We start from the raw sequence: 23,949 nt of genomic DNA, 5'->3' as shown, positions 1-23,949 counted from the left end.
TACAGCATCACAACACTGAGCTAACTCTTAGAGAAGAGAGGTGACTGATTATTTTCGACTGCTGGAAGAATTCCTTGCTGCAAGCGACATGCAGTTTGAGGACAGCACCAGGGCTGGCATCAGAAAACACCTGCAGAAGCGCAGCCTTCAGCTCTGAGCATGTGTTTGAAACAAACAAGTGCCCAAATACACAGTGTGTTGGCTGAGCCATAGCTGGCTGACAGCCACCCAGCTGCTTTCTCACTCTTCTTCAACAGGACATGAGCTGGGCAAAGATAACGACAGGGAGATCATTTAGCAATTGCCATCATGGGCAAAACAGACTTTGCTTGGGGAAGATTAAATTAATTTATTGCTGATTAAAATAGAAGGACAGTGAGAAACAGACAAAACTAAAAACACCTTACCCCTACTCTCTTCTTCTTCCAAGGCTCAAATTCACTCTATTCAGTCTATTTTGGAGCTGGATGGAACTGGCTCTAACACAGGGCAACTCCTGACCTCTACACAGAGGCCACCCCTGCAGCACCCCCACTACCAAAACCTTGACTTAGTTGTGTATATTGGGTTTATCACAGAATCCTCTGGGTTGGAAGGGACCTTAAAGATCCGCTCCAACTCCCCTGCGCTCTCTCCCAGTTCTTCATCTACCACATGTGAACCAGAAAACGTTACCTCTGAAATGGTCTTAAATTATTGCTTGCTAATTCCCCATGAGATTTTATGTATATGTATATAGTATGTTTTCCCATTTCAATTTTCATCAGTAAGCAGCTGTTTTCATAGATGAACTATGAGCTATTCTTGACACAGGCTAGACTTACAAAGTGAGATAAGATCCTAAGTTTGAAAGCCCCTGTTGTAAATATATATATATACACACAACTGTAAAAAGGATCATCATCTTTTCATAAGGCAGTCCATAGCTTCTCGTTTGAACAAACAACTAGTTAGCATGAAGAGCACCAATACAAGTAAGCGTCTATTAGGAACGTAGTGACAACACAGCAGACATGAGGTAAGCTCTCATCTCACTGGCATAAGTAACATTTGTATCACGCAGAATACATACCACGTTTTCTTTATTTAGTACTCAAACATAAGATATAAAACTAAAGGATAGTCAAATTACTTGTAATAATAATTGGTGAGATCCAGTGGGCTGGCATGATAGCCACAGCACGATGTCAGTAAGTTCAAGACAATGTCAACTGTTTATTGCCCCAGTAGTTCCTTGTGGAAAACCATCACGTTGAGCAGTTAGATGGAACAACCTAAAGCTATGTTCTTCGAGCAGGTTGTGTTCCCACCCACAGGGCTCACCACCTGCCAGAGAGGCACGCTGATTTGCTGGGGATCACTTTATTTCCACTCACAGCAACCGGAATCAGTAGCTTCCTATACTCCAGAGGGAGGTAACGCTCTATCAGCACATGCAACGGCATCTTGTCTGTCACCAGCCCTTGCCTTTGTTCAAAAAGAAAGCAGAGAAGAAACAGAATTGTTAGTGTTTCCACTCAATGTCAGAAGAAAGTTTTTAAGGTTTTCTTGCATTGACATTTTCACATTTAATATCTGAAATGCACAGGCTTGTGACAGAAGAACTATATACTTGCACACAGCCATCTCAGGTGCTGTGTTAGGTCCTGCATACGGTGCCAATACCAGACTTGTTTACATATGAAGCGGACCAGAAGAGTCACTGCAGAGCAGCTTCCCACAGAGGTATGTGTTTTCCACAGTGAAAGTCAGCACACGGATCTATAGCAGTTCATTACTTTTTAAATCCACAATCCACATGGCACGTGATAAATTTTACTATTTAAGGACATGCACGGAATGATGCAACAGAAGCAAATATCCCATTATCCAGCAGATTTTTTATATGCTATTCACAATTCAGAGGTGGTTGGCATATTCAAATTGCGTAGTTTTCTAGTGCACCGTTTAGCTGACTGCCCCCTCCCAAAAAAATCAGTATCTCCTAGTTTCACAGAAAGAAAAAAAAAGCAGCCTTTATCCACGCTTTCTTTCTGGAAGGAACAGAAATACTATTCTTATTCATGAACTGGCAACAATTCTGATCTCTTAATGATGCAGCAGAAAGACAAAAAAATGAGAAAGGCAGAATAACAAGAGAACAGAATCCTCAAACCTGGCCAACTAACTCATCACTCCTCTCAGCCTGTTCATACTGATTTCAACAAACACCTGTCAAGCGTGAAAATAAAATCTCTAGATTTGGACAGCAACAGATGATTACTCTTAAGCAGCAGCACCAGCTCCAGCTACACAAACCCAGGCAGAACCATTGTCTTTATTCATGTACACCCTACAAAATCCCTCAAACGACTTCGAAGTAGCATCTGAAAGAAATTCTTCCAGTGGAGACTAGGACTACCAACTTAGATGACTTTAAATGAGGAGTGTGAACTGATTCAGGCCTGAGAGTTTTACAGAGAGCTCCCCAAAAGAACAAATCCCTCATGGTTTGGTCACAAGACAAAGTCCAGTCATGAGACGGGGGAGCTGAGGGAGCCCACGGGAAGAGCCGCAGCGAAGAGGTTCTGAGAACAACCCATGCAGGCTGCTGGCCACTCCACCCCTCCGGGGGTCCTGAAGTGGCAATAAGAAGGGAAACCCCAGTGTTAGAAGCCAGGCCGAAGGGCCCTTTTCCTGCTCTGATGAGGAACTATCGGTTTGAAGCCTAACTATTAGATTCTGCAGACACAGAACGAGTGGGATTTTGTTCGGAGGAGCAAGTCAAACAGCAGGGCATGTGCAAATGCTCATGATTTCAGTTGCAAGTGCTTTAGCAAAGCAATCCCTCAGGGATGCAAAGAGTGCAGTGCAGCCCAGCCTCTCACTTAACTGTTGTTACTCTCCTGCTTTTTCTACCTATACCACGCACTTCCCAGCCATAACTGCTTGATCCTAGCACACATCCCCTTCCTCTTTCTACCTGTTTCTCAGACTCCTGCACTTCCAACCCCTATTTTCTCCTGCCCCCCACCCCCTTCAGCTTGGAATATAAAATCCCAAGTCCATAAATGCCCTTTCTGGCACAAAACGCCAAGCTGCATCATGCAAACTACAGGACACCGCGCTTACTGTAGAAATACTGCTAGCACAGCCAGGCAATGACAGTCTTACTGGGCTTACTTCTGTCACCACAGAACACCAGTATGGCTTAATGACATTCCTCCTTTACCTTCTCATAAGGAGTTCCAGGTCAGCTATCTCCACTGTCTTCCTCCCTGCATGGTGGGCGTAAGCTTCCAGATCATCGCTTAGCTGCTTGAAGTATTTCTCACAACTGAAAGAGAATTGAGGACAGAAATAAAACCAGGCTGAGGAGGGTACAAACACCAGCCGCTCACTTCTGTAGGGCAAGTTAAACTGCAGCAGCTCACTGTGCAGGTCACAGCCTGCCAGGGGAAAACGGGGGGAGAAGAACCACTCCAGCCCAGGGAATGAAGTATGGCTTCTCAGCCTGGGCTTTCTGGACCACTGGTAACTGAAGATGGCAAGGTAGCTGTGAAACAGCTACGTATTTGACAACCAGAACCTTGCCCAGAACTCCCACATGCAAGAACAGGAGTAAACACAACTGGCAAATCAACGTTAAAGATGACACTGTTAGGTTCTTACAGTGACAGCGCTGGAACAATCCCCAGATTATACTCAGGAAGGTAACATGGTCCGTGGATTCAAAAAGCTGAGAAACCCTGGCTGCAGATGTAATACTGCACAGCTGGAACAGCTTCACGTTGCCCAGCCTGACACAACGACCATTATCCTGAGCCATCCGGCTCACTGAGACCGCTAATGATATTAGTGTGCTGTTAGGTAGAGAAGACTGTGAATTGTGCAGTTTGTACCAGTTTGGGACACATGCTAGAAGCTCCTAGAAGGCAGCACTGTTCACTGATACCCACACAGCAGCCAAAAGCACCTAGCACATTTCTGTCCTCGATTTAATCACACCCCCTGTGGATTTCCCACCAGCTGAGTAGCAAAGGGTTGAGGGAGGGCTGTCAACTTATCATCATGTCTCTGGATGAGTTTGTTATTTAAGGAGAGAAAAGGAAGGAAAAGAGGACCAAGAAGAGTAGTAGGAAGAAGAGTTTGCTGCTGCTTACCATTTTTCAACAATTTTGTAGGCATCTCTGGCCACTGGCATTTTCGCATAATGCCTAAATATCTGCTTTATGTAACTGCTTGCTAGTGCAGGCTCACGCTTTTTCTTTCGTGACGTTCCTGAGCTCTTTGGAACAGGCTTAGCCCGCCGTGGCTGCAGGGGAGACCTTTGATGGAAATTGAAAATCCACACATCAGATGAACAAACACAGGGCACTGGGTACAGGCAGAGAACACCGAGCTGAGTTGGGGCAAACCTTATGTTGAATTTGAAAGGGTTAAAAGACCTACCACAAGCTCTTAATTCTTTCTCCCTCCCACACCCTCAAAACCCTCCCACCCACAAAGCACAGCCTTTGCAAACAGTTCACATGACATTACAGCCTTGGGAGAAGCAATTCAGGTTCAAGTTTTCCCGAGATTAGCGTGCTATCATAACAAATAGCCAGCGAGCTACAGTTCTGTCCAATACATAAATGCAACAGCGCTACAGCTCCCTGTATTTTTCACTCTCCGGGACAACACAAAGTTTGATGCAGACATAGAAGTGGCCTATGGATGCAGAAGGGAGATTCTGGTCTGCAGGGCATACTCAATTCTTGTTGGTTGACAAGACTCAACAGAAGCTCTTCCTTCGATAGTTTCCTTCCACAAAATGGGAAGTGCACAACTTTTACACTAATCCAAACATTTTGTTTAGCCTTTTCTGTATTTTTTTCCCCTTATGCAACTGTTTTCTGACCAAGTCCCAAATGAAACTTCTGCTGTTTTCCAGTCTAAAAAGGAAAAATTGTAATAAGAAAGGGAAAGTAAAATCCCCGCTTTCATTCAGTAGGCAAGTGAGAAACAACTGAAAAGACCTTGAGTCTCAGACTAACGCACAGAAAACCCACCCACACAATGCATGCATCATTTGATTCTCTCTCCAGCCTACTAACATGTTTTTCTGACAGAACCCTAGAGACAGGCGGAAGAGATCAGCCCCAGTGATGAAGTACATCTAGCAATAACAAAAGTCATGATCTAAGTCATCTTTCCTGTGCCTCAGTTTGCCCATTTGTGAATTGGAATGCACAAACGTTTGGTTCCAAGGAACGGGGCACAATTGATTATTATTGACTGTAGAAGATTTTAATGCTTCTAAATGAAAAGTCCTATGGCCCTAATCTGTACAATTGATCACAGTAGAAGTGTACCAGTAAAAATAGATTATTTTATAGCAGAGTGCCTTAACCAAGGCTCTCACATAGTCATCACTCCACTTCATATCCTAGAATATTCCTCAGGCATTTAACCTATGTAGTGATGCCCTGGGAAGCAAACACACCAACCTGAAGCCAGACTTCAGTACATAACGTGCAAACAAACTCGGTATCATAGAACTGCAGAACAGCTTGGATTGGAAAGCACCTTCAAGACCACCCAGTTCCAACCCCCCTGCCACAGGCAGGGATGCCACCCACTAGATCAGGTTGCTCAGGGCCTTGTCTAACCTGGTCTTGAACACCTCCAGGGATGGGGCATCCACAGCTTCTCTGGGCAACCTGTGCCAGTGCCTCACCACCCTCTGAGTGAAGAATTTCCTCCTAATCTCTAATCGAAATCTCCCGTCTTTTAGTTTAAAACTATTCCCCCTCATGCTGTCATTATCGGATTGAGCAAAGAGCTGCTCTCCATCTTATTTATAAACTCCCTTTAAGCACTGAAAGGCCACAACAAGGTTTCTCCAGAGCCTTCTCTTCTCCAGGTTGAACATCCCCAGCTCCCTCAGCTAAAAGGCTGGCAAAGTTCTAACTATTTTAGAGTAATGAAGGCAACAGGTTCACTTTCTGCCTCAAAGCAAACTTCATTTTATACTTACCACATGGCAGGTACATACAGCTTTAGGTTTCAAAAGTCAAATATGTCATATAATGTGATCATTGTAATGTAATCTGTAATTCTCCCTCTCCTGCAAGGGCTTCTGCATCCCCTACTGTAGGGGCTAGCCTGCGCCTCCTACTGTCTAGTGCTCCAAGCTAGCCTAGCAGTCAAAGAACTGCTAGAAAAAGGTTCTGGTATCCAGCTCAAAGAAGCATTAAATTATCCATTCGTTGGAAAGCTTTGAGATCTGCTCCAGGAGAGCACTCACATTTACCTGATAGAATTCTTTATCCAATCACTAAAGCCATGGATGAACTAAAGAATTCAGGACTGCTTAGTCCCTGCTACAGCTGATGAAGGACAAAACAACCAACAAAGCTGGGTTCTCCATGTAGAACAGTTGTCAGGAATGCAGATCTTTGGGCTCTCTCCTGCTACTTGCACCCCCAGATATGCTTCTACTGGGCCACTGCTGAAGGTTGCTTATACTTACTCCTGAGCAGCAGGTTTTTCAGGACGTGGAGTTGACAGCAAGGGAAGTGGACTGTAGGCTGCGGCACGGACAAACATGGGTGTCTTCATGGAACCCTCTAAGGAGAAAAAAGAAGTAACAGTTACTTGAGGAACTGATATCTATTTTCAGTGTTCCTGCAGCAAGCACCACTGCAGCAGCAGACAGAAGCCTAGCCAGCTTTCCACATCTGCTCCGGTGCCACAGCCCACACCCAGGCTGTGGCTCCATGGTACCCTAAACCAGTGCGACTGCTGGCTGCTGCAGTTCCATCCACTCCATCTCCTTTGGTGGCTTCCCTCATGCCACCTCCTGCCCACCAGGTTGGGCTGGACCAGTAGGCTGGGCAGGGTGTAAAAAAGCACAGTAGGGACCCGCAGCAGGGACTAGATCGACTTAATCTGCCGAGAAGCTGCAGCCTCTTTTCCCAGAGAAAATTTCAAAGTCTGAAAACTACCTCACTGTCATTTTCTTAAATCAGCATCAAATTCCCCTGAACACAAGGATGAGCAGAGCAAGAAAATCACATTACAAGGGTCTATAAGCATCTCCCATAGTCACACTGCTCTCAATGAGATCTTCTCTGTCCTCGTGTCTGGGATTGCGCCAGCCCAGGTACTGCACCTTGCACTTGGACTTGTTGAACCTCATGAGGTTCACGTGGCCCCAATTCTCAAGCTTGTCCAGGTCCCTTTGGATGGCATCCCTTCCTTCTATTGTAGCAACTGCACCCCTCAGCTTGGTGTCATCTGCAAACTTGCTGAGGATGCACTCAGTCCCACTGTCTATGTCATTGATAAAGCTATTAAACAGTACCAGTCCTAGGACAGACCCCTGAGGGACACCACTCATCACCGGTCTCCATTTGGACTAGGAGCCATTGACCACACCACTCTCTGGGTACAGCCTTCAAGCCAACTCCTTATCCACTGAATGAAGCACCCATCAAATCCTATTTGGAGATAGGGATGTCATCTGGGACTGTGTCAAAGGCCTTACAGAAGTCCAGGGAGATTACATCAGTTCAATTTTGCTCTTCAGAAGTTCAGGGCCCTGACTTTGTTCTTCACCAAGCCCGTATTCCTCGAGATCACAAACTCAACCAGGACGTGAGTCTCTGCAGACCAGACTGCCTCCAGTCTTAATCTCTTTAATGAGTTCCTCTGCACTGCCGAGCACCAGGTGCAGCAACACTTCTTCTCTGGTTGGTTCATCTAATACCTGGACCATGAAGTTATCCTTTGACATGCTCCAGGAGCCTCCTGCACTGCTCACAGCCTGCTGTGCAGCTTTTCCAGCGACATCCGTGTGGTTGAAATCCCCCATGAGGATGAGAGCGTGCGAGCGTGATGCTTCTTGTAGTTGAAGCAAGAAGGCCCCATCCACAGGCTCCCCTTTGATCAGGGTCCTGCAGTAGATCCCAACCACAAGAAGTCAAACCTCGCCTTTTCTTTGGCTGTGAACCATCCATACCAGTTTCCTCCAAGTCTAATCTTCATCCTCTCAATTCACTCTTGAACTCCTTCACTTCTTTTGTGACAAATGAGGGCAAGAAAGAAGACAATGTTAACAGAACTGAAATACTGAGCAGCTTCCTGTCTAGAAGAGGAGTGGTCATGGAAGACTTCTTACCTTCCCATTTCCCTTGCAAGCTGAGTATACCCCAAGAAACCAACATATTTGATAATGGTTTCAGCTTTGAAACCCTTTCTAGGAACTAGAGCACCAGTCCCATTACAGAAGATAAGTCCAACTACCAGAGGTCTTGGCTACCCGTGCGAGTTAAACCCTACAACTCAGAGGCCAGGAGTCTCTCACAGGAAGCAGGGCTGGGGGAGTTGTTACGGTTCCTCACATTAGCTTCTTCTGAAGAAATATTTCCACGTGCTGGAGGGACATAGAGCAATATGTAGGGGAAAAGACTAGTTACGCTGAGGCTTCTGAAGCAAATTTTATGACAAGAGTGAATAATTTCTCATTTTTTTTCCCCGTTTTTCTTCCTCTCCTCCAATGAGACTTGGAAGATGCTACTCTTACTGTTCCATCCTATCAGCATCACAAGGTTCTCTTCAGCAAGATCATTTCATCTCCTTATACAGATGGGTTACAGACACATATTCACACTGCTGTAGACACGCTAAGAACACTCACAGCTTTCCTTGTGCACAAGTGTACCAGATCAATTGTCATGTTCTTATTACAGCTGAATTTCCCCACAATGCCTCAAATCCTGGCAACGGGATTCTTTTAGGATGCCCTTAGTTAAATTTTTCATTTCAGGGTATATTATACTTTGTAAGACTAAGACCAATCCCAAGCCACCGACACATTCTGAGCATTCTCAGATGTGGCCTTAATTGAACTACACGTCCTAAATAGCACAAACACTCCTGAGGCAACGAAGCAGACTGGTACAGTGTCTAAAGAACTTTTAGGAAACACAATTCCTCTCAGCTTTGTGGAAAAATCAGTCTACTCTTCTGGTTAACTGGAAAGGAAATATGTAACTACACAAACAGAATGGGGTTCTAAATTAGCTTTCAAATCCACAGTACCATAAACGGCTCTGAAAACAGCAGTTCAATGCTAAGAAGTTTTTAGTGCAGCATGAAGATAGGAGTCAGGAAGGAAGGATAAAGTGATAGGAAGTGAAGGATAAAGATCTCTCTCTGTCACTGTATGAGACCATTCTGCACTCATTCTTGTACATTGTGTACGTTTCCACTACCATTACCTCAGAAGTACATGATTACCAACAGAGCACCCAACAAGCCAGTAACAATCTGCACTTCCCTCTGGCCCTCGAATACCAGCCAACAGCTTCCCCTGGACTATCCGATGGACTAAACAGTTGATCATGTTATTATTCCTTCAACCTGTTGGCAGATATCAGAGGAAAAAAAAAATCTTAGTTGCCTTCTGCTACTGCTGCAAAAGTTTTCCTACCTTTACTCTCCTGGCCTTCTGTTTCAGCTTCATCCTCAGTAGATTCTTCTTCGGAACCATCCAGTTCTCCCATGGCAGCTCTGTCTTCTAGCTCATCTGCTTGCTTAACAGCTTCTTTTAATGGCTTTGTCCCAGATTTTTCAAAGGAGGAAAAAGCATGAGAATGCCTGCTCAAGCTTCTGGCTCTAACACTTGTGGCCATCTCTGGTTCTGGATTTTCAAAACAGAAAGAAAGCATCACTGTAACAAGTATCACATCCAAAATTTCAGGGCACTCATAAAAACGAAACCCATCTTCCCATTCCTGACAAGTTGCCACCTATTATATTTCTACCTTCAAAGATTAGAATGCCAATATATTAAGCTAGGTAAGATAACCACTGATAAATCCTTGACTTTTCTCTTTGCTACATCTAGGTGAGCAGAGATCATGTAAAAAAAATAGCACTTGGTAGTGTAGAGAAGCCCAGGAGACTTGAACGAAGTTGTTATCTGAGCTCCTTCTAAGTCAGCTTCTTTTAATAAAAGGAACAGCATAGCAGCTGTAGCATAAGGAAAGATGGATCTCCCCTCAGGATAAGCAGGACCAAAGCCTTTGGGCAGCATGCTGAAGACAGAAGACCCTTGTAATATAGGAAAAGTAACTTGGGAGATCTTGATTTGCCAACACATTCAGAGGGGCTCTAAGTTTTACCAATCTTTCCTTGACTCAAACTCCCACGAGGAAATTATAATTAAAGAAGCTTTTTGCAACTATGTATTTCTAAACACCATTCCCAATAAAATTTTGACTTGAGCAGTAACACAGTCTTTCAGTTGAAATGTCAAAATTAGTTGGATATTTTTCCAGCATTTAGCCCAGACTGCAGAATACAGAGAGTTAACAAGTCTTTGTCCTAACACTGATGCCAATAATGCAGCTTTAGAGGTAATTTGATTGTTCTCACCAGCCTTGGGAGAGTCTTGGTGTTTAACACTGCCTTCCGCTACTCCCCCTTCTTCTGGAGTCACAATTATCTGTGATTCTGCTTTTTTTGTCAGTTTCTTCTCTAAATGTTCAGAATATCCAGCATTTGTATGATGTTCCGTAGCTAAAATAGGAAATACCATCATCAGTCTCACCTACCAAAAAAAATAAACTGAATGCTGGTGGTTCACTAAAATTTATTCACTAAAATCACTACAATTTACTTGATAAGTAAACTCATCGATAACCATACGGTATAAAAAAGGGAGGCAGATGCAGTCCCCTTCCAAAAACTTACAATGCACAACTTTTCCTGAGCTCGCCACCTATTTAGGGTACACACTAGATTCCGATGAAGGAAATTTACTTAACTGTAACCAGAGCTCCTCAAGATCTACCCTCTCTGTGTACTCTCTTTTGGTGATTATGTGAAAGATTTTTTTTCCCTTTAAATCTAGCAATACCTAGTGTTTGTGCCCGCATTCTCCTTCCCATTTTCAACTCCTGGGTATAGGTGGCTAACCACATGCCCAGTTTTTCTGAATAAACTATGTTGGAAGAGATACATCGCACTACAGAGAAGAGAGCACTTAACAGTGTTTTGACCATCCTTGACAATCCTCTAGAAGGCAGGATGAAGAGAAATAAAAGGACACATGACTTGCATGTCCTTAAAAACCTTAGCTACTGAAGTACTCCTTTACCCTACATACTTAAACTATCGTTCCACATCTATTACCCCGTAGCTCAATTCCAACAGAAATACACACAAGTGATTACTTAGAAAAATCTTACTAGGAATTCTCGTAGCAGTGACACTCGCTGAAGGATTTAGAAAGCTCAGATAACCTCAAGGGTAGAGCCAGAAGCCATAAAAGTGGATTTTTACCATCCTGTCTAGTGACTGGTAGGTTTCATGCTCAAAAGTACAAGTGCCAAGACCTTGGGAGCCCCGAGCCCTGGTGAAAAGGACAAGGAAACGCGGCCAAAGGTGGGGCAAAACTCACTAACAGCAATCTTATTTACCAGAATATTAGGCTCCCTATAGCAGTGTAGGGGAAAATCTTGCCTAAAGTTAACTAGCTTTGTGGGGAAAATGCAGAAGCTCAACTGAACATTAAGACTGCCTGAGGCAGACAGGCAGTGATACTCACTCCTACGCGACCAGACTACTGCAGGGATACAGCGCTGTAACAGGGGAGTACCAGTTGCTATTGATATATTCAAGTCTAGTTTTTACTGACTTCATCAGCTGTGGCTAGTAGCAATACCTCCTTCAGTTTGGTATAACCTGCCAGCTGTCAGTGCTCTTTGCTCTTCTCTAGTTTCTGCACTGACTGATCATGGAGCTATTTGTTTCAATTTGTCTGTTGAATCATCTCCTCCACGCTTGCTCAAGGGTTTTCCTTTTAAACTTCTTCTATTTCACTCCCAGAGCGATTGTCTCTTTTCCAGGCGGAGAAGTCCTTATATTTTGTCATTCAATGTATAGAAACTGCTCCATACAATTATCGTTATCGTTAATGGCAACTGTTTTTCTCTGCTCCTTCTCTAGTTCTGTTAAAGCTGTTTTGAAATGTAGAGGTTAGAACTGCACATGGTGTTCAAAAGGAGAGCATGACAACTGTTTCCATAGTGACACAGTGATGCCTACTACTTTGTCATCTCTTCCTTTCATCATTTTTATGTTATTTACTTTTCTGACCACACACAAACCTTTAAGCTGCCGTTCACAGAACTTTAACAATTCTGAGGTGACTTTCATCAATCTCAAGAGTCACATCGCATTGAAACTTCACGCTTCAGAGATGCACCCAAGTAAAACTATAAAAGGACAAAAGAATCAAGGAAGACTATAGACTGCCAATTTCATGCAACCATTATTTTAGAAATGCAGAGTAACTGCTGCCTTAATGAACCTCAGCATGGGTGCCGAGTTTTTACTGACTTTTTCTATGGCAGAAGGATCTCAAAGAAAACAGAGAACGTGCTTGTGAAACCAAGCAACTTGCATGATTTGTGGATGCCCCATCCCTGGAAGTGCTCAAGGCCAGGTTGGATGGGGCCTTGGCCAACCTGATCTAGTGGGTGGCATCCCAGCCCATGGCAGGGGGTTTGGGGTTAGATGATCTTTAAGGTCCCTTCCAACCCAAACCATTCTATGATTCTACAATTCGCTCTCTTCCAGGAACAAAAAGGTCAGTATAAGGCCCAACATCTTTGTGACAACCACTGTTCCTTAAGGCAGGGCAACCTTGAAGCCCCTGAAGAGAAAAACATGCCGGTAGGTACTGGAGGAAAGTAAAGGCCAACACAGCTTAAATAAACATAGCAAACATTAAATGTGGACATGCAAAAAGTGATTAGCTGGGCGTATCCATTGCCAAGAAAAAGCTAATAACCCTTCCTCTCTGCCTACAGGAAGATGAGCAGTACCATGGAACTACAAAAGAACACAAAAATTTATTCCATTTGCAGTCACTGTGAACAAAGCAAATACTGACAAAGGAGCAGATGAGTGAGACACAACCTGCTTTTAGAAAGCTTGTTTTGAAATGCTCAGTGTCTCTGATATGATTTGAATTAAATTATCTCTAGGATCTACTGCATAATAGAGTCTTATTTCACTCTCCAAGTCACCGAAAACCACTTGTCTCTAATCAGACTGAAGTATTCCATTACTTTGCAACACTGGAAGCAACTCTTACCCTCTCTGGAAATCTCTTCCTGTTCTACTTCATTCACTGCATTAGCCATCTCTTCTTCTTTATCGCTTACATCTAGTTCTTCAATTATACGGGACACAACTTCTCTCAAAGACATGCTGAAAGATCTCCTAGGCTTTAGAATGACTGGGGATCTACTTGAACGTCTGGATGGCAAAGAGGAGCTCCACCTATTAACAGCTAGAAATTGAGAGCATTAATGCTGCCCCTAGTATTTTCTTAAACTTTCATTTCTGGTAAATAAGAAAACAACCACGCAGAGGGAGGAATACACACAAGAAACTGCTCTTGCTTTCCTCAAAACAGTTTCGAGAGTTTGCACTGTCTCTTAGGAATCAGCTGGAAAAGCCCTTGCAGATATATTTTCAGATCATACTGAGGAGAAAGATGACATTAGCTACCTTTGGTAAAACAAGAGAAATATGTAATCATTAACTTTTGACATTAATGGCTTACGAACTCCGGCATCTTTGAGACATGCTCTCATTCTCCCTCCTTTTCCTCTCCTTCAATCCAGTCCCCTGTTCCACATTCTCCACACTTTCCTTTGTGTTATCTATCCATTTGTCCTAAAAGTTCCTACAACTGGACTCTTCAGAGCAATTCACCTTTTTCTGTTCATTTCTTCCCTTGTTCTTTCAAAACAACTTTTCCCACCAAGCTTGCCACAGGCAACCCTCCAGAAGAAAAGTACGGTGCAATAGTCCACCAGGACACCAGGTATTAATTAATTAATTCCTAAGCTTCCCATGGCAAGATCTCCACTCCTGGCTCAAGCAATACCAAGTACACCAACCATTCTTTAAATGCTGTTTATGTGGCCTGTGGGAAAGGAATTCGCAGGTGGCTTTGCGCTGTTTCACACGTCCCTGAATTAGAGATAATGAGGAAACAAGCGGTAGAAACAAAAACTTGAGCAAGATCGAGATAAATTAACTTGGCTATAGTGTTAAAGATGAGCTTTGGGCAGTGGCCAGTTGCTGGCTGGCTCGAGGCGCGTGTCTGAGGGTCACTAACCAATTCTGTGACAGATTCGGGCATGTGGACAGGGCATGGGATTACGGGGAAAGTATATGTAGTGGAGAAAAATTGCAACAAAGGCTTTCTGTTCAAGAGCCATCAGGAGTCCGTGTCTTTCATCCCTTCAGTGGCCCTTTTGACAAAGGATCATAAAAAAAAGAAAAAAGAAAAAAAATGTAATGGTTTCAACCACACCTCGGGGTCTGCCCTATGCAGAACAAGGAAAATGTGCTCCCATTTACACAGTCAGAAGACAGCTCAGCAAAGGGCAATTAAGGGAACAGCGCACCTCTCCTATGAGGAAAGGCTGAGAGAGCTGGGACTGCTCAGCCTGGAGAAGAGGAGGTTTGGGGAGATCTCATCAACGTCTGTAAATACCTGAAGGGGGGAGCAGGGAGGACAGAGCCAGGCTATTTTCAATGGCGCCCAGTGCCAGGGCAAGAGGCAGTGGGCACAAAGCGGAGTACAGGAGGTTCCTTCTAAATGTCAGCAAACACTTCTGTGCCGTGAAGGGAACCAAGCACTGGCACGCGTTGTCCAGAGAGGCTGTGGAGTCTCCCTCCTTGGAGAGGTTCAACAGCCACCTGGTCACTGGGCAACTTGCTCTGGGTGGCTCTGCTGGAGCAGGGTTGGCACCAGATGGCCTCCAGAGGTCCCCGCCAGCCTCAACCACGCTGTGATTCTGCGATTTCAGATAATACCTGCTACCCCCAGGTCGTAACGCATAGTACTCACTGCCAGCCACCTCTTCTGAATCAGAAAGCTGTTCCATTGGCTCACTCTGCTGGGAATGACCTTGCTCATCTTCTCCCTGGTTCGCAGATGTTTTCTGAGGTACATGAGTCATGCTGTCAACATGTTCACGATCATTTATTAGTTCTTCCTCGGAATATCTTCGGGTCCTTCCCTCTTCCGTGCCCACACTGGATACCCGGCCTACAAGCTTTCCTTCCTCCTGCATTGCATTAGAAATCTTGCTTCTCTGCACTGGGGTTTCTGATTCTGACAGCTGTGGTTCAAGAGCAGGAAGTTCCTTTTGGTTCTGTTCACCAGACTGAGGCTGAACGAAAAGCTCTGTGTTATTCAGCATGATTTCTGCATCGCTTGTCAGCGTGGCTGCTTCAATCATGGATGCTGTTTGCAAGTCCACAAGATAGTTCTGTGCTGTTTAGAAAGTTTTAAAGCAAGTTTTAATGTGAAAAACTGTTCAAGATCATAGGGACACACTTTTAGTACCAGGACTTGCATAATTCAAAACCTGAATTACTTAACAGATTTTCATTCATCCTCAACAGAAACTATAGGGCCACTGAAGAGTGATGATAACTTCCTCTAACAAACCATCTCCCCAGTATCTCCCCAGTACCCACAGTCACGAACACAAGCCCACACAGGAAACAATTTGTGTGGTGGTATTACCACGCTTAGTGGAGCACATATTAGAAGTGCATAGAATCGAAGAAGCTACGGGTGCAGAACCTTGTTCTAAATCTTGCCTCCCAAATTACAATGGATTTCCGTGAATATGTTAACAGCCTTTAAATCCTAAAATACAGATCACACTGCAGTAACCGCTTCTAGAAGTCACCATATATAAGGCCCTCCCTCCCATAACAGAAATAACACAAAAGAAACCTTTTCTCTGCATGTTCTGTTCCACTCCACCTTCAAAAGCTGCAATGTCAATAGCTTTGCGATTCTTTGGCCTCCGGAATAAGCCTCTCTTTTCAACAGTGTCTGGTGCAAGCACGGAACCAAGTGACATGTGAAGAGACCTGTAAAAAGGGGAAGGCAGAAATCGTTTTCAAAACCTGCACGCTCCCCTTTTGCGCTCAGATTACAGACATAAGGCCACTAACAGTGAGACATTTCACAAACCCCTTAGCTAGGAAGAATTTCCCCCCAAGGCCCTGGAGATTACATGCCAGCCTACTTTAAGCAAATATTCCAATCTCATTATATCATCTAACATCAGAATACCTATTACAGAAATCGGGAAACAGACTGGTTTTACAGCCTCCTACCTAGAGTGGACTGCAACAACATATCTGACAAAAGGCTCAGGAATCTTTAACAATTAAATAATTAAAAAGGCAAACATGTTTAAGAGTAAAGATGTCCTCTAGATAAGAGCAGGGAGATAGAAGAATTGAGTGCAAGTCTAAAAAGCTGCTGAGTATCAGTCCTCACAGCAAACTACCACTAATAACACATTTTTGATACGGGAACTAAGATAACAGCATAAAAAGCATGGGAAAACACATCCGAATGTACGCATTTTGTACCTTAAACTGATTGGCCAACTATTTCTTGTCCCTCTTCCTAGGCAGCCCAATCAAAAAGAGGGTTCAGGATACAGAGGATTAAAAGACAGCAAGTACAGCGTGCAGCCTTATGAAACACCTTGCATGGGACCACGACCAAAGGCTGCAGGGAGAAGCATGAAAATTTGCTAACCATGGCTGGGATTGTTAGCATAGTACAAGTGCAACAGAGGAGAAGAAATTCTTGACTTGCCAACAAGCCTTTTAAAGTCCAGGGAATTTGGACTAAAGACTGCACTGATGCAACTGACATGGTAAGTCGACTAACAGGTCGAGATACCATTTTAAGGTATATTATGCACTGACTTACTGTTAGAAACATGAGGAATAGAAGGAAAAAAAGGCATGATCCTAGTCAGTAAAAAGAGGAAAGGCGACATTCATAGGAAGGCAGGAGCAACAGCAGCAATACAGGCTAGGCCAACCTGGGCAAGCAGTACAGAGCCACAGTTTCGGAAAAGCACAGGGCAAGTCGTGTACCTCCTCCAAGTTTCATTACCAGCGTGGGATACTAACACAGCTCTTTATTACAAACCCAGTTATCTATCGTGTCGTTCACAGCTACAGAGGTGACAAATCAAGGCAGCTGTAGTTAGGACAGCCAGAAGTTAAGACATTTTGTTTTAAACTCACCGAGCCAAAGTGCTGTCCAGCGTTGAATGGGCTAAAACAAAGTTGGTAACGCATTATTTGAGAAATTACTCTCTACACAATGCTCTACAGAAATAACACAACAGATCCTCTTCCTAGAAACAGTTATGACATAATTCTCAAAAAGCTACATTTCGATGAGAACAGAATGAGACAATAGGCTCACTTTACAATTTCTTGTCTGCATTCCTGAATTACTCATTAAAATTCTAGTAAGCAGTTTCTAAAAGGGTGATAAAACAAAGGCAATTTAGCCCGGCACATGCCCTCGTACTCAGTAATATTAATCTTACCACATTAATAGCAAGATGCTAGGGCCCCAATCACAACTCTTCAGCAACCCTTTATCTTCCATCATTAAAGCATCTGGAAACTTCAGAAATATAGCTAGCTACTCCAGATTGTCAGTGAAACTGTAGCTCAAACATGTTCAACCCCCAAAGTCCCAAAAGTACAAAAGCAGACCTGGACAGCAGTGGTCTTGCTCATACCAGTAAATACCAGAGCACATCGCCTCTGCTTTTCACAGAACTGCCCCATTCCTTACCAATACAAACATGTCTCAGAGCAGGTATCAGGCTAAAGAAAGACGAGTCAACTTTTTGAGCACAGGTGAGTCAGCGTGGGATTCGGCTCCAGATTAAAACATCCAAGCATAGGTGTCTGTGTTCCCATTATAGACAAACACAATCAAACGTAGGTGTCTACTCTGGGCTGGGCTCAATCATTCTCCACACTCCACTGACTAGATCTCACTTAAAGTTTAAGAGCACTTCAGTTACCCAGTGTACATGCAGACACACAGACTTAGGGGTCTGTAAATTGGAGCCAAATCTCACCCTTCCATTCTATTCCAGTTGCAACTGGCAACGGAATGTGTGAACTTGGGTGACGCGTTTTCCTTTTCTGTCTCTGTTAAACTGCAACTAAAATGAAAGTGATATTCACCATATTTACAAACTTTATATTAAGGGAAAACTTACTCCAATATAAAATATTTATTTTTATAAAATTCCAAGACACTTTTTCCTCAGACATTGACTGAGTAACTTATCTGACAAAAATGCAACAAAACCTATGTAGTATCTTCTATTTTTCAATTTTCTGGAACTCTGGGGGGCGGGGGGAGACAGTGACTTCTTCCTTTGGAGATGCTTCAAAACTCAAAGAGCACCAAGGTGGAAAAATGATCAAGAAGTCCCATACAACTAGAGAAGAGCCGATGACTTAGCAAAAAAAGAACTGTGTTGCCTTCTCTGCTATCCCCTAGACTGCAGTCTAGCTTCCAAACATCCAACCACTCAACTGAGAATTTACTAAGAGCTAAACTGCAGCAGATGAAGATCAACTGACAGCAAATGCAGCACAAAGCAAGACGATTTCATACTGTGGCCTTACCTTGGTTCTGTGGAAGTCGCTTGTCTGCTGCTCTCTCAAATTCAGAAATGCTGAGTTTCTTTCTACTCCTAGTCATACGGAACGTAGCGATAGATGTATCCTCAGGAACAAGGTCTGGCAGTTGCAGTTCCCCCCTACCAACATAAACCAAGCTTTTAACAAAGGACGTAACCATTTAGGTACCCTAGAAAGGGTACTTTACAGGGTAAATTCCCTGTAAAGCTGCTAAAAAAGCAAATGGAAATTATTTGTCCTTGTTGCAGCAGAAATAAGGATCTAGTCAGACTATCTCAGCAAAGGCAGAAACATCTCATTCCCTCCTACTAAATCAAATTTCACAAAGCAAGGAAATCAAAACTGAAGTTTACATTCAGAATGACAGGGCTGAGAAACTTTGAGCTAAAGGGGAAGATTGGCTCCCAACAAACTCCATAGTTTCTAGTTCTCTTCTGCTGACAGCACACAGCAGCAATTAAATTTGTCAAACCTGACAGTGTAAACAAAAAAGCCATAATCACAAAACATTACGCATCACAAACACATTGGTGCATGGAATAGATGCATAATATCCCAGTCAGGCACAGGATGGGGATCGGAAATTTTCAGAGCTGCCTTGTTTTCCCCCTTTACTGGGGAGTTCCAAGAATCCCCCACATGAAGGTTGTCGGTGAACTGCTGCCAGCCTTTCACATGGCGTCCTGCAGAACTACAGAGCAGTGTTCCTCCTGCAGCCAAGAATGTACATTTCAGAAGCAGCAGAATTCTGCATCCTCTGCTGTGACAAACATATCTTTGATATAGCAAAATCAGTGAGGTGATGATCACAGAATCATAGAATCCTCTAGGTTGGAAAAGGCCTCCAAGATCAACACCACCAACTGTCAACCTGACCGATCCACGTCCCATCACTAAACCGTGATCCTTAGTGCCACAACCCCATGTATTTTAAATACCTCCTGGGATGGGAAATCCACCACTTCCCTGTGAAGCCCGTTCCAATCCTTGACTGCCCTCTCTGTGAAGAAATTCTTCCTAATGTCCAATCTAAACCTTCCCTGGCACAACCTGAGACCATTCCCTCATGTCCTGTCACTTGTACCTCAGAAAAGAGACCGAAGCCCTCCTCGCTGCAACCTCCTTCCAGGGAGTTGCAGAGAGCCTCGAGGTCTCCCCTCAGCCTCCTCTTCTCCAGATTAAACCACCCCAGTTCCCTCAGTGGCTCCTCACAACTCTTGTTTTCCAGTCCCTTCACCAGTTTCATTGCCCTTCGCTGCACATGCTCAAGCAGCTCAAGGTCCTTCTGCGAGTGAGAGGCCCACAGCTGAACACAACATTTGAGGTGCGGTCTCCTCAGGGGAGAGCTGCAGACAAGGGACAACCCCGTGTCCTGCCGGCCACACGTTGCTGATGCAGGCCAGGATGCCGTTGGCCTTCTTGGCCACCTGACACGTTGCTGCCTCATGTTCAGCCGGCTCTTGACCAGCACCCCCAGACCCTTTTCTGCTGGGCAACTTCCCAGCCACTGCTCCCTGGGCCTGTACTGCTGCACGGGGTTGTTGGGACCCACGCGCAGCACCCGGCACTTGCCCTTGTTGGATGTCTTGAGGTTGGACTCGGCCCATCGACCCAGCCTGTCCGGATCCCTCTGCCAGAGCCTTCCTGCCCTCAAGGAGTTTGACAGTGCCACCTACCTTGGTGTCACCTGTGAACTTAGTGAGGGTGCACTCCGTTCCCTTCCTCCTGGACACTGCTAAAATTGTGGAACAAAACTGGTCCCAAGACTGAGCTATGGGGAACACCAGTGGTGACCAGCCGCCGGCTGGGTTGAACCCCGTTCCCTGGGAGCCTTCGGGCCAGTTCTGCAGCCAGTGAGCCGTACGCCTGTCTGAGCCCTGAGCCGCCGGCTTCTCCAGGAGAATACTGTGGGAGATGGTGGCAAATACTTGACTAAAATCCAGGTAAACAACATCCACAACTGTGCCCTCATCAGCTAAGCGGGGCTTCCCGTCATAGAAGGAGACCAGGTTATTCAGGCAGGACCTGCCCTTCATAAGCCCACACTGGCTGCTTCTGATCACTTGCTTGTGCCGTATGTGCCTTGTGATGGCACTCATGGTGATCCGCTCCATAACCTGCCTTGGTGCCAAGCTCAGCCTGACAGGCCTGTAATGCCCTGCAGCCTCCTTCCCGCCCTTCTTGTAGACTGCAGTCACACTGGCCAACCTCCACTCACCCGGGACCTCCCTGTAGGTTATTGAAAGTGGCAGGGCAAGCGTTTCCACAGCTCCTTCAGCAGCACCCTTGGGTGAATCTCATCTGGCCCCACAGGCTTATGAACGCTCAAAGAATATAGAACGTGACTTACACTTTCCTATTGACGTTTAGAAGCCTTTCCCCTTAAAAAATACATTCTCTATCTGTAAGAAATGCAGCTGACTTTCATTACTTATTGTGAGCAAAATGTAAGCCTAAGCATTAGAATTAGCTGGCTTGTGACAGGGGAACAAACACAAAGCAGTAGGGAAGAAGAGATTGCTAGTTTTTCACATCTGTCCTGGAAAATGATATACAACTGGTAAAAGCTGTGCTTGCAAATTCAAGAAAGTTCACATCAACTAAGGCAATGGTGTGAAGAAGGATTAAAAACAACAAAAAAATCTCTACACTTACGTAATTGCAACAACCAGCTCATATATGGAATATAAAAGTTGCAAAGATACAGTCACCCGATATCTTCCTTTCAGACAGGCTGATGAGAAGCACTTCGAAGATGTGCAGAAACTATAACAGGCAAAAACCTAGAAGGAGCTGAAATAATATTGCTTCTCTTTTTGACTTAAAAAAAAAAAAAGAAAATCAAGCTACCACACTTACAGAAAACTCAGACTTCCTCTATTAAAAGAGCAGAAAGATAGAAGTCTGCTTCATATTTTTACAGGACTTATTTAAAGTTGATTATTGTCAACACAAAGTTTAGTTATAAAGGCAAAGCAAAGGAAATCAAATTGTCTACAACAGGCTGTTCTACTTTCTAGTAAGCAAAAAGTTGGGACAAAGTGGCTAGAGCCACTAAAAAAGTTGGAAGTTTGTCCAAAGTGGCTAGAGCACATTAAGATCTACCACCACGAACTTCTTGTATTTAACAAAGTGGAACGGTCAGGCCTATTAGCTCAGCATATTACAGGAAGCTAAACATGAACAAAGGCAGCTGAGCCTCAGGCAAACTTCACCTCCAAACCACCCTACAGGAGATGAAGTAACCCTTAGCAGCCCAGCACAGGAACAGTCAAGAAGCATTAACACTGTAAAAAGCAACAGCAGCCTGTTTTCTGAATAGTACACGTGGCAGCCACTCATTCCCACACATTACTCCCCAGCATTATCAGCACATAGCCTGTGACCTTGCAAACATCTAAGAACTTCTATTTTGGTATCTGTTACAGATAACTAAGAGGAGCAGACTTCCATCGGGAATCCTATTGCACCCAGCACTTCTACTGGAAAATGCTATTAAGAGTCTGCATTTAAAAAGGGGGACTAAGTACAAACCCATAGTATTTACTGGTTTGTTCCTCAAGCCCAGTGATTCCTTTGCTACCTTCAGAGCAGGAGAGGCTATTTCTGAAAATCCTGAATAAGAGAATGCAATTTTGATTGTTGAAACAGAAGAAATCCTGCTCCCCAATCCCATTGCTGTAGGAACTGCAGCTATGCTTGGTAGTGTAAAAAAAAAAAAAAAAGTTACTTACATGCTGGAAGTTCTCCGGGATGGGGGCTGTGATTGAGCATCTTCTGTTTCTTTGTGTTCAGCTATCTGAGGTGCTAGAGGTGAGACTTGTGGTTCTGCGAACAAATCAAAACATTGTTTCCACAACTCAATCTAGCAAGAATGTCAAAAAGCAGCTGTTGTGGTTTAACCCGGCCGGCAGCTCAGCACCACACAGCCGTTCACTCACCCTCCCACCTCCCTCTCTGGGATGGGGGAGAGAAACAGGAAAGCGAAGCCTATGGGTTGAGATAGTTTATTAAGACAGAATAACAATAATAATGATAATACTACCACTACTACTACCGTGTACAAAACAAGAGATGCGTAATGCAATTGCTCACCACCCGCTGACCGATGCCCAGCCTACCCCCGAGCAGCCGGCCCCCTCACCCCGGCCAGCCACCCCCATATATTGTTCAGCATGGTGCCATATGGTGTGGAATACCCCTTTGGCCAGTTTGGGTCAGCTGTCCTGGGTCTGTCCCCTCCCAGCTCCTGCTGCACCCCCAGCCTGCCCGCTGGCAGGACAGAGCGAGAAGCTGAAAAGTCCTTGGCTTGGTGTAAGCACTGCTCTGCAACAATTAAAACATCAGGGTGTTACCAGCGCTCTTCTCATCCTAATCCAAAACATAGCACCCTACCAGCTACTAGGAGGAAAATTAACTCTATCCTAGCTGGAAACAGGACAGCAGCAAAGCATTAAATATGCACTATGCTCTTTAAACTAAGTTTATTAACAGGTTAAAACAAAGAACTAGTGAAAGCTATTTGGGTTCTGCTCCTAGGAAGGCTGGCACATACGATGGCATACGGCAGCATCAGAGTCCCACCTGCAGCAGCGGGGCTGAGGTTTGAGGCAGCGAGCACCTCTGCGGCTCACGCACCGCCTCACGGCGAAAAGATGGCACCAGGCCTGCGTGTGTCCCTCGGGAGCAGAACGCTGAGGGACGAGACCTTCCCAAAACGCGCTGCCACCGGTGCGGGACCCGGCGCTCGAGGCAGGGCCGTAACGCGCAGCCCCGCTCAGCAGCCCGTAGGGCGACCGCTCCTCTCCGGCACGAACGGGCCCGGCACCGCTCCGACTTCCCGTTCCGCGCAGCAGCGGGCGCCGATCGGGCCGCGCAGCCGTTACGCGCCGCGCTCCCCGCCCGGTTCCCCCCCCCGGCACTACTCACGGTTCCGGATGACCCTCCGGAGCAGGGCCCGCGGCGTGTCGCTGTCCAGGTCGGGGAAGGCGGCCAGCCGCTGCCTCGGCGGGGCCCTTCTGGCGGCGGCGTTGTCCTTCCCGGGGCCGGGCCCGCCCTGAGGGCACACACCGGGGGCTGCTCAGAGCCCTGCCAAGACCCGACCCCCGGCCCTACCGCGCCCGTGCGGGGCTGGCCCCGCTGCCTTACCCGAAGCCGGTCCCCGAGGCTGCGCCTCCCGCTGCGCCTGGCCTCGCGCCGCGCCCTGACGCCGTCCATGGCGGAGCCGCGCCCGGTAACGGCACCGGAAACGGCAACGCCAACGGCCGCTCCCGCCTCCCGCCGGGCCACCTCTCGCGAGCGCGCGGCGCCTCACGGGAGGCGGGGGCGGGGCGGGGCGGGGCGGCCCCGCCGCCGGCGCGGAGCACCCTGGGAGCCGTAGTCCCGGGG

The 23,949-nt window shown here is 45.5% G+C and overlaps 1 protein-coding gene across 3 annotated transcripts; it reads right to left on the bottom strand.

Moving 5' to 3' along the window:
- Positions 1-743: 743 nt before the first annotated feature.
- Positions 744-23,921, bottom strand: CENPT (centromere protein T). Of its 3 annotated transcripts, XM_083852052.1 has the most exons (14): positions 23,710-23,921; positions 23,491-23,617; positions 22,296-22,389; positions 18,547-18,680; positions 17,131-17,161; positions 15,809-15,948; positions 14,909-15,337; positions 13,136-13,333; positions 10,408-10,551; positions 9,461-9,670; positions 6,497-6,593; positions 4,143-4,307; positions 3,212-3,316; positions 1,066-1,467 (listed from the first exon to the last, which is right to left on the bottom strand). In XM_083852052.1, exons 1-14 carry the CDS (start codon positions 23,776-23,778, stop codon positions 1,320-1,322), a joined length of 2,091 nt encoding a protein of 696 aa, XP_083708178.1. In that variant the 5' UTR covers positions 23,779-23,921; the 3' UTR covers positions 1,066-1,319. The 3 variants fall into 3 exon arrangements, with proteins under 3 accessions (XP_083708179.1, XP_083708178.1, XP_083708180.1); XM_083852053.1 differs by lacking the exon at positions 13,136-13,333 and having other exon boundaries at positions 744-1,467; positions 23,710-23,916; XM_083852054.1 differs by lacking the exons at positions 10,408-10,551; positions 13,136-13,333.
- Positions 23,922-23,949: the final 28 nt, after the last annotated feature.

The sequence above is a fragment of the Anser anser genome (genome assembly GCF_964211835.1).
Source record: "Anser anser genome assembly, chromosome: 11".
Taxonomy (NCBI): Eukaryota; Metazoa; Chordata; class Aves; order Anseriformes; family Anatidae; genus Anser; species Anser anser.
The sequence above is the reverse complement of the archived record's forward strand: the minus strand, read 5'-3'. Positions and strand labels throughout refer to the sequence as shown.

What these genes read in the sequence shown, in the direction of transcription:
- CENPT (XM_083852052.1), bottom strand. Translation starts at nt 23,778, where the DNA reads ATGGACGGCGTCAGGGCGCGGCGCGAGGCCAGGCGCAGCGGGAGGCGC. An exon ending in AGAAGGCCAGGAGAGTAAAG is followed by an intron (nt 6,594 to 9,460) that starts GTAGGAAAACTT and finishes TTTTCTCCTTAG; the next exon opens with AGGGTTCCATGAAGACACCC. An exon ending in TACAAAATTGTTGAAAAATG is followed by an intron (nt 3,317 to 4,142) that starts GTAAGCAGCAGC and finishes ATTCTCTTTCAG; the next exon opens with TTGTGAGAAATACTTCAAGC.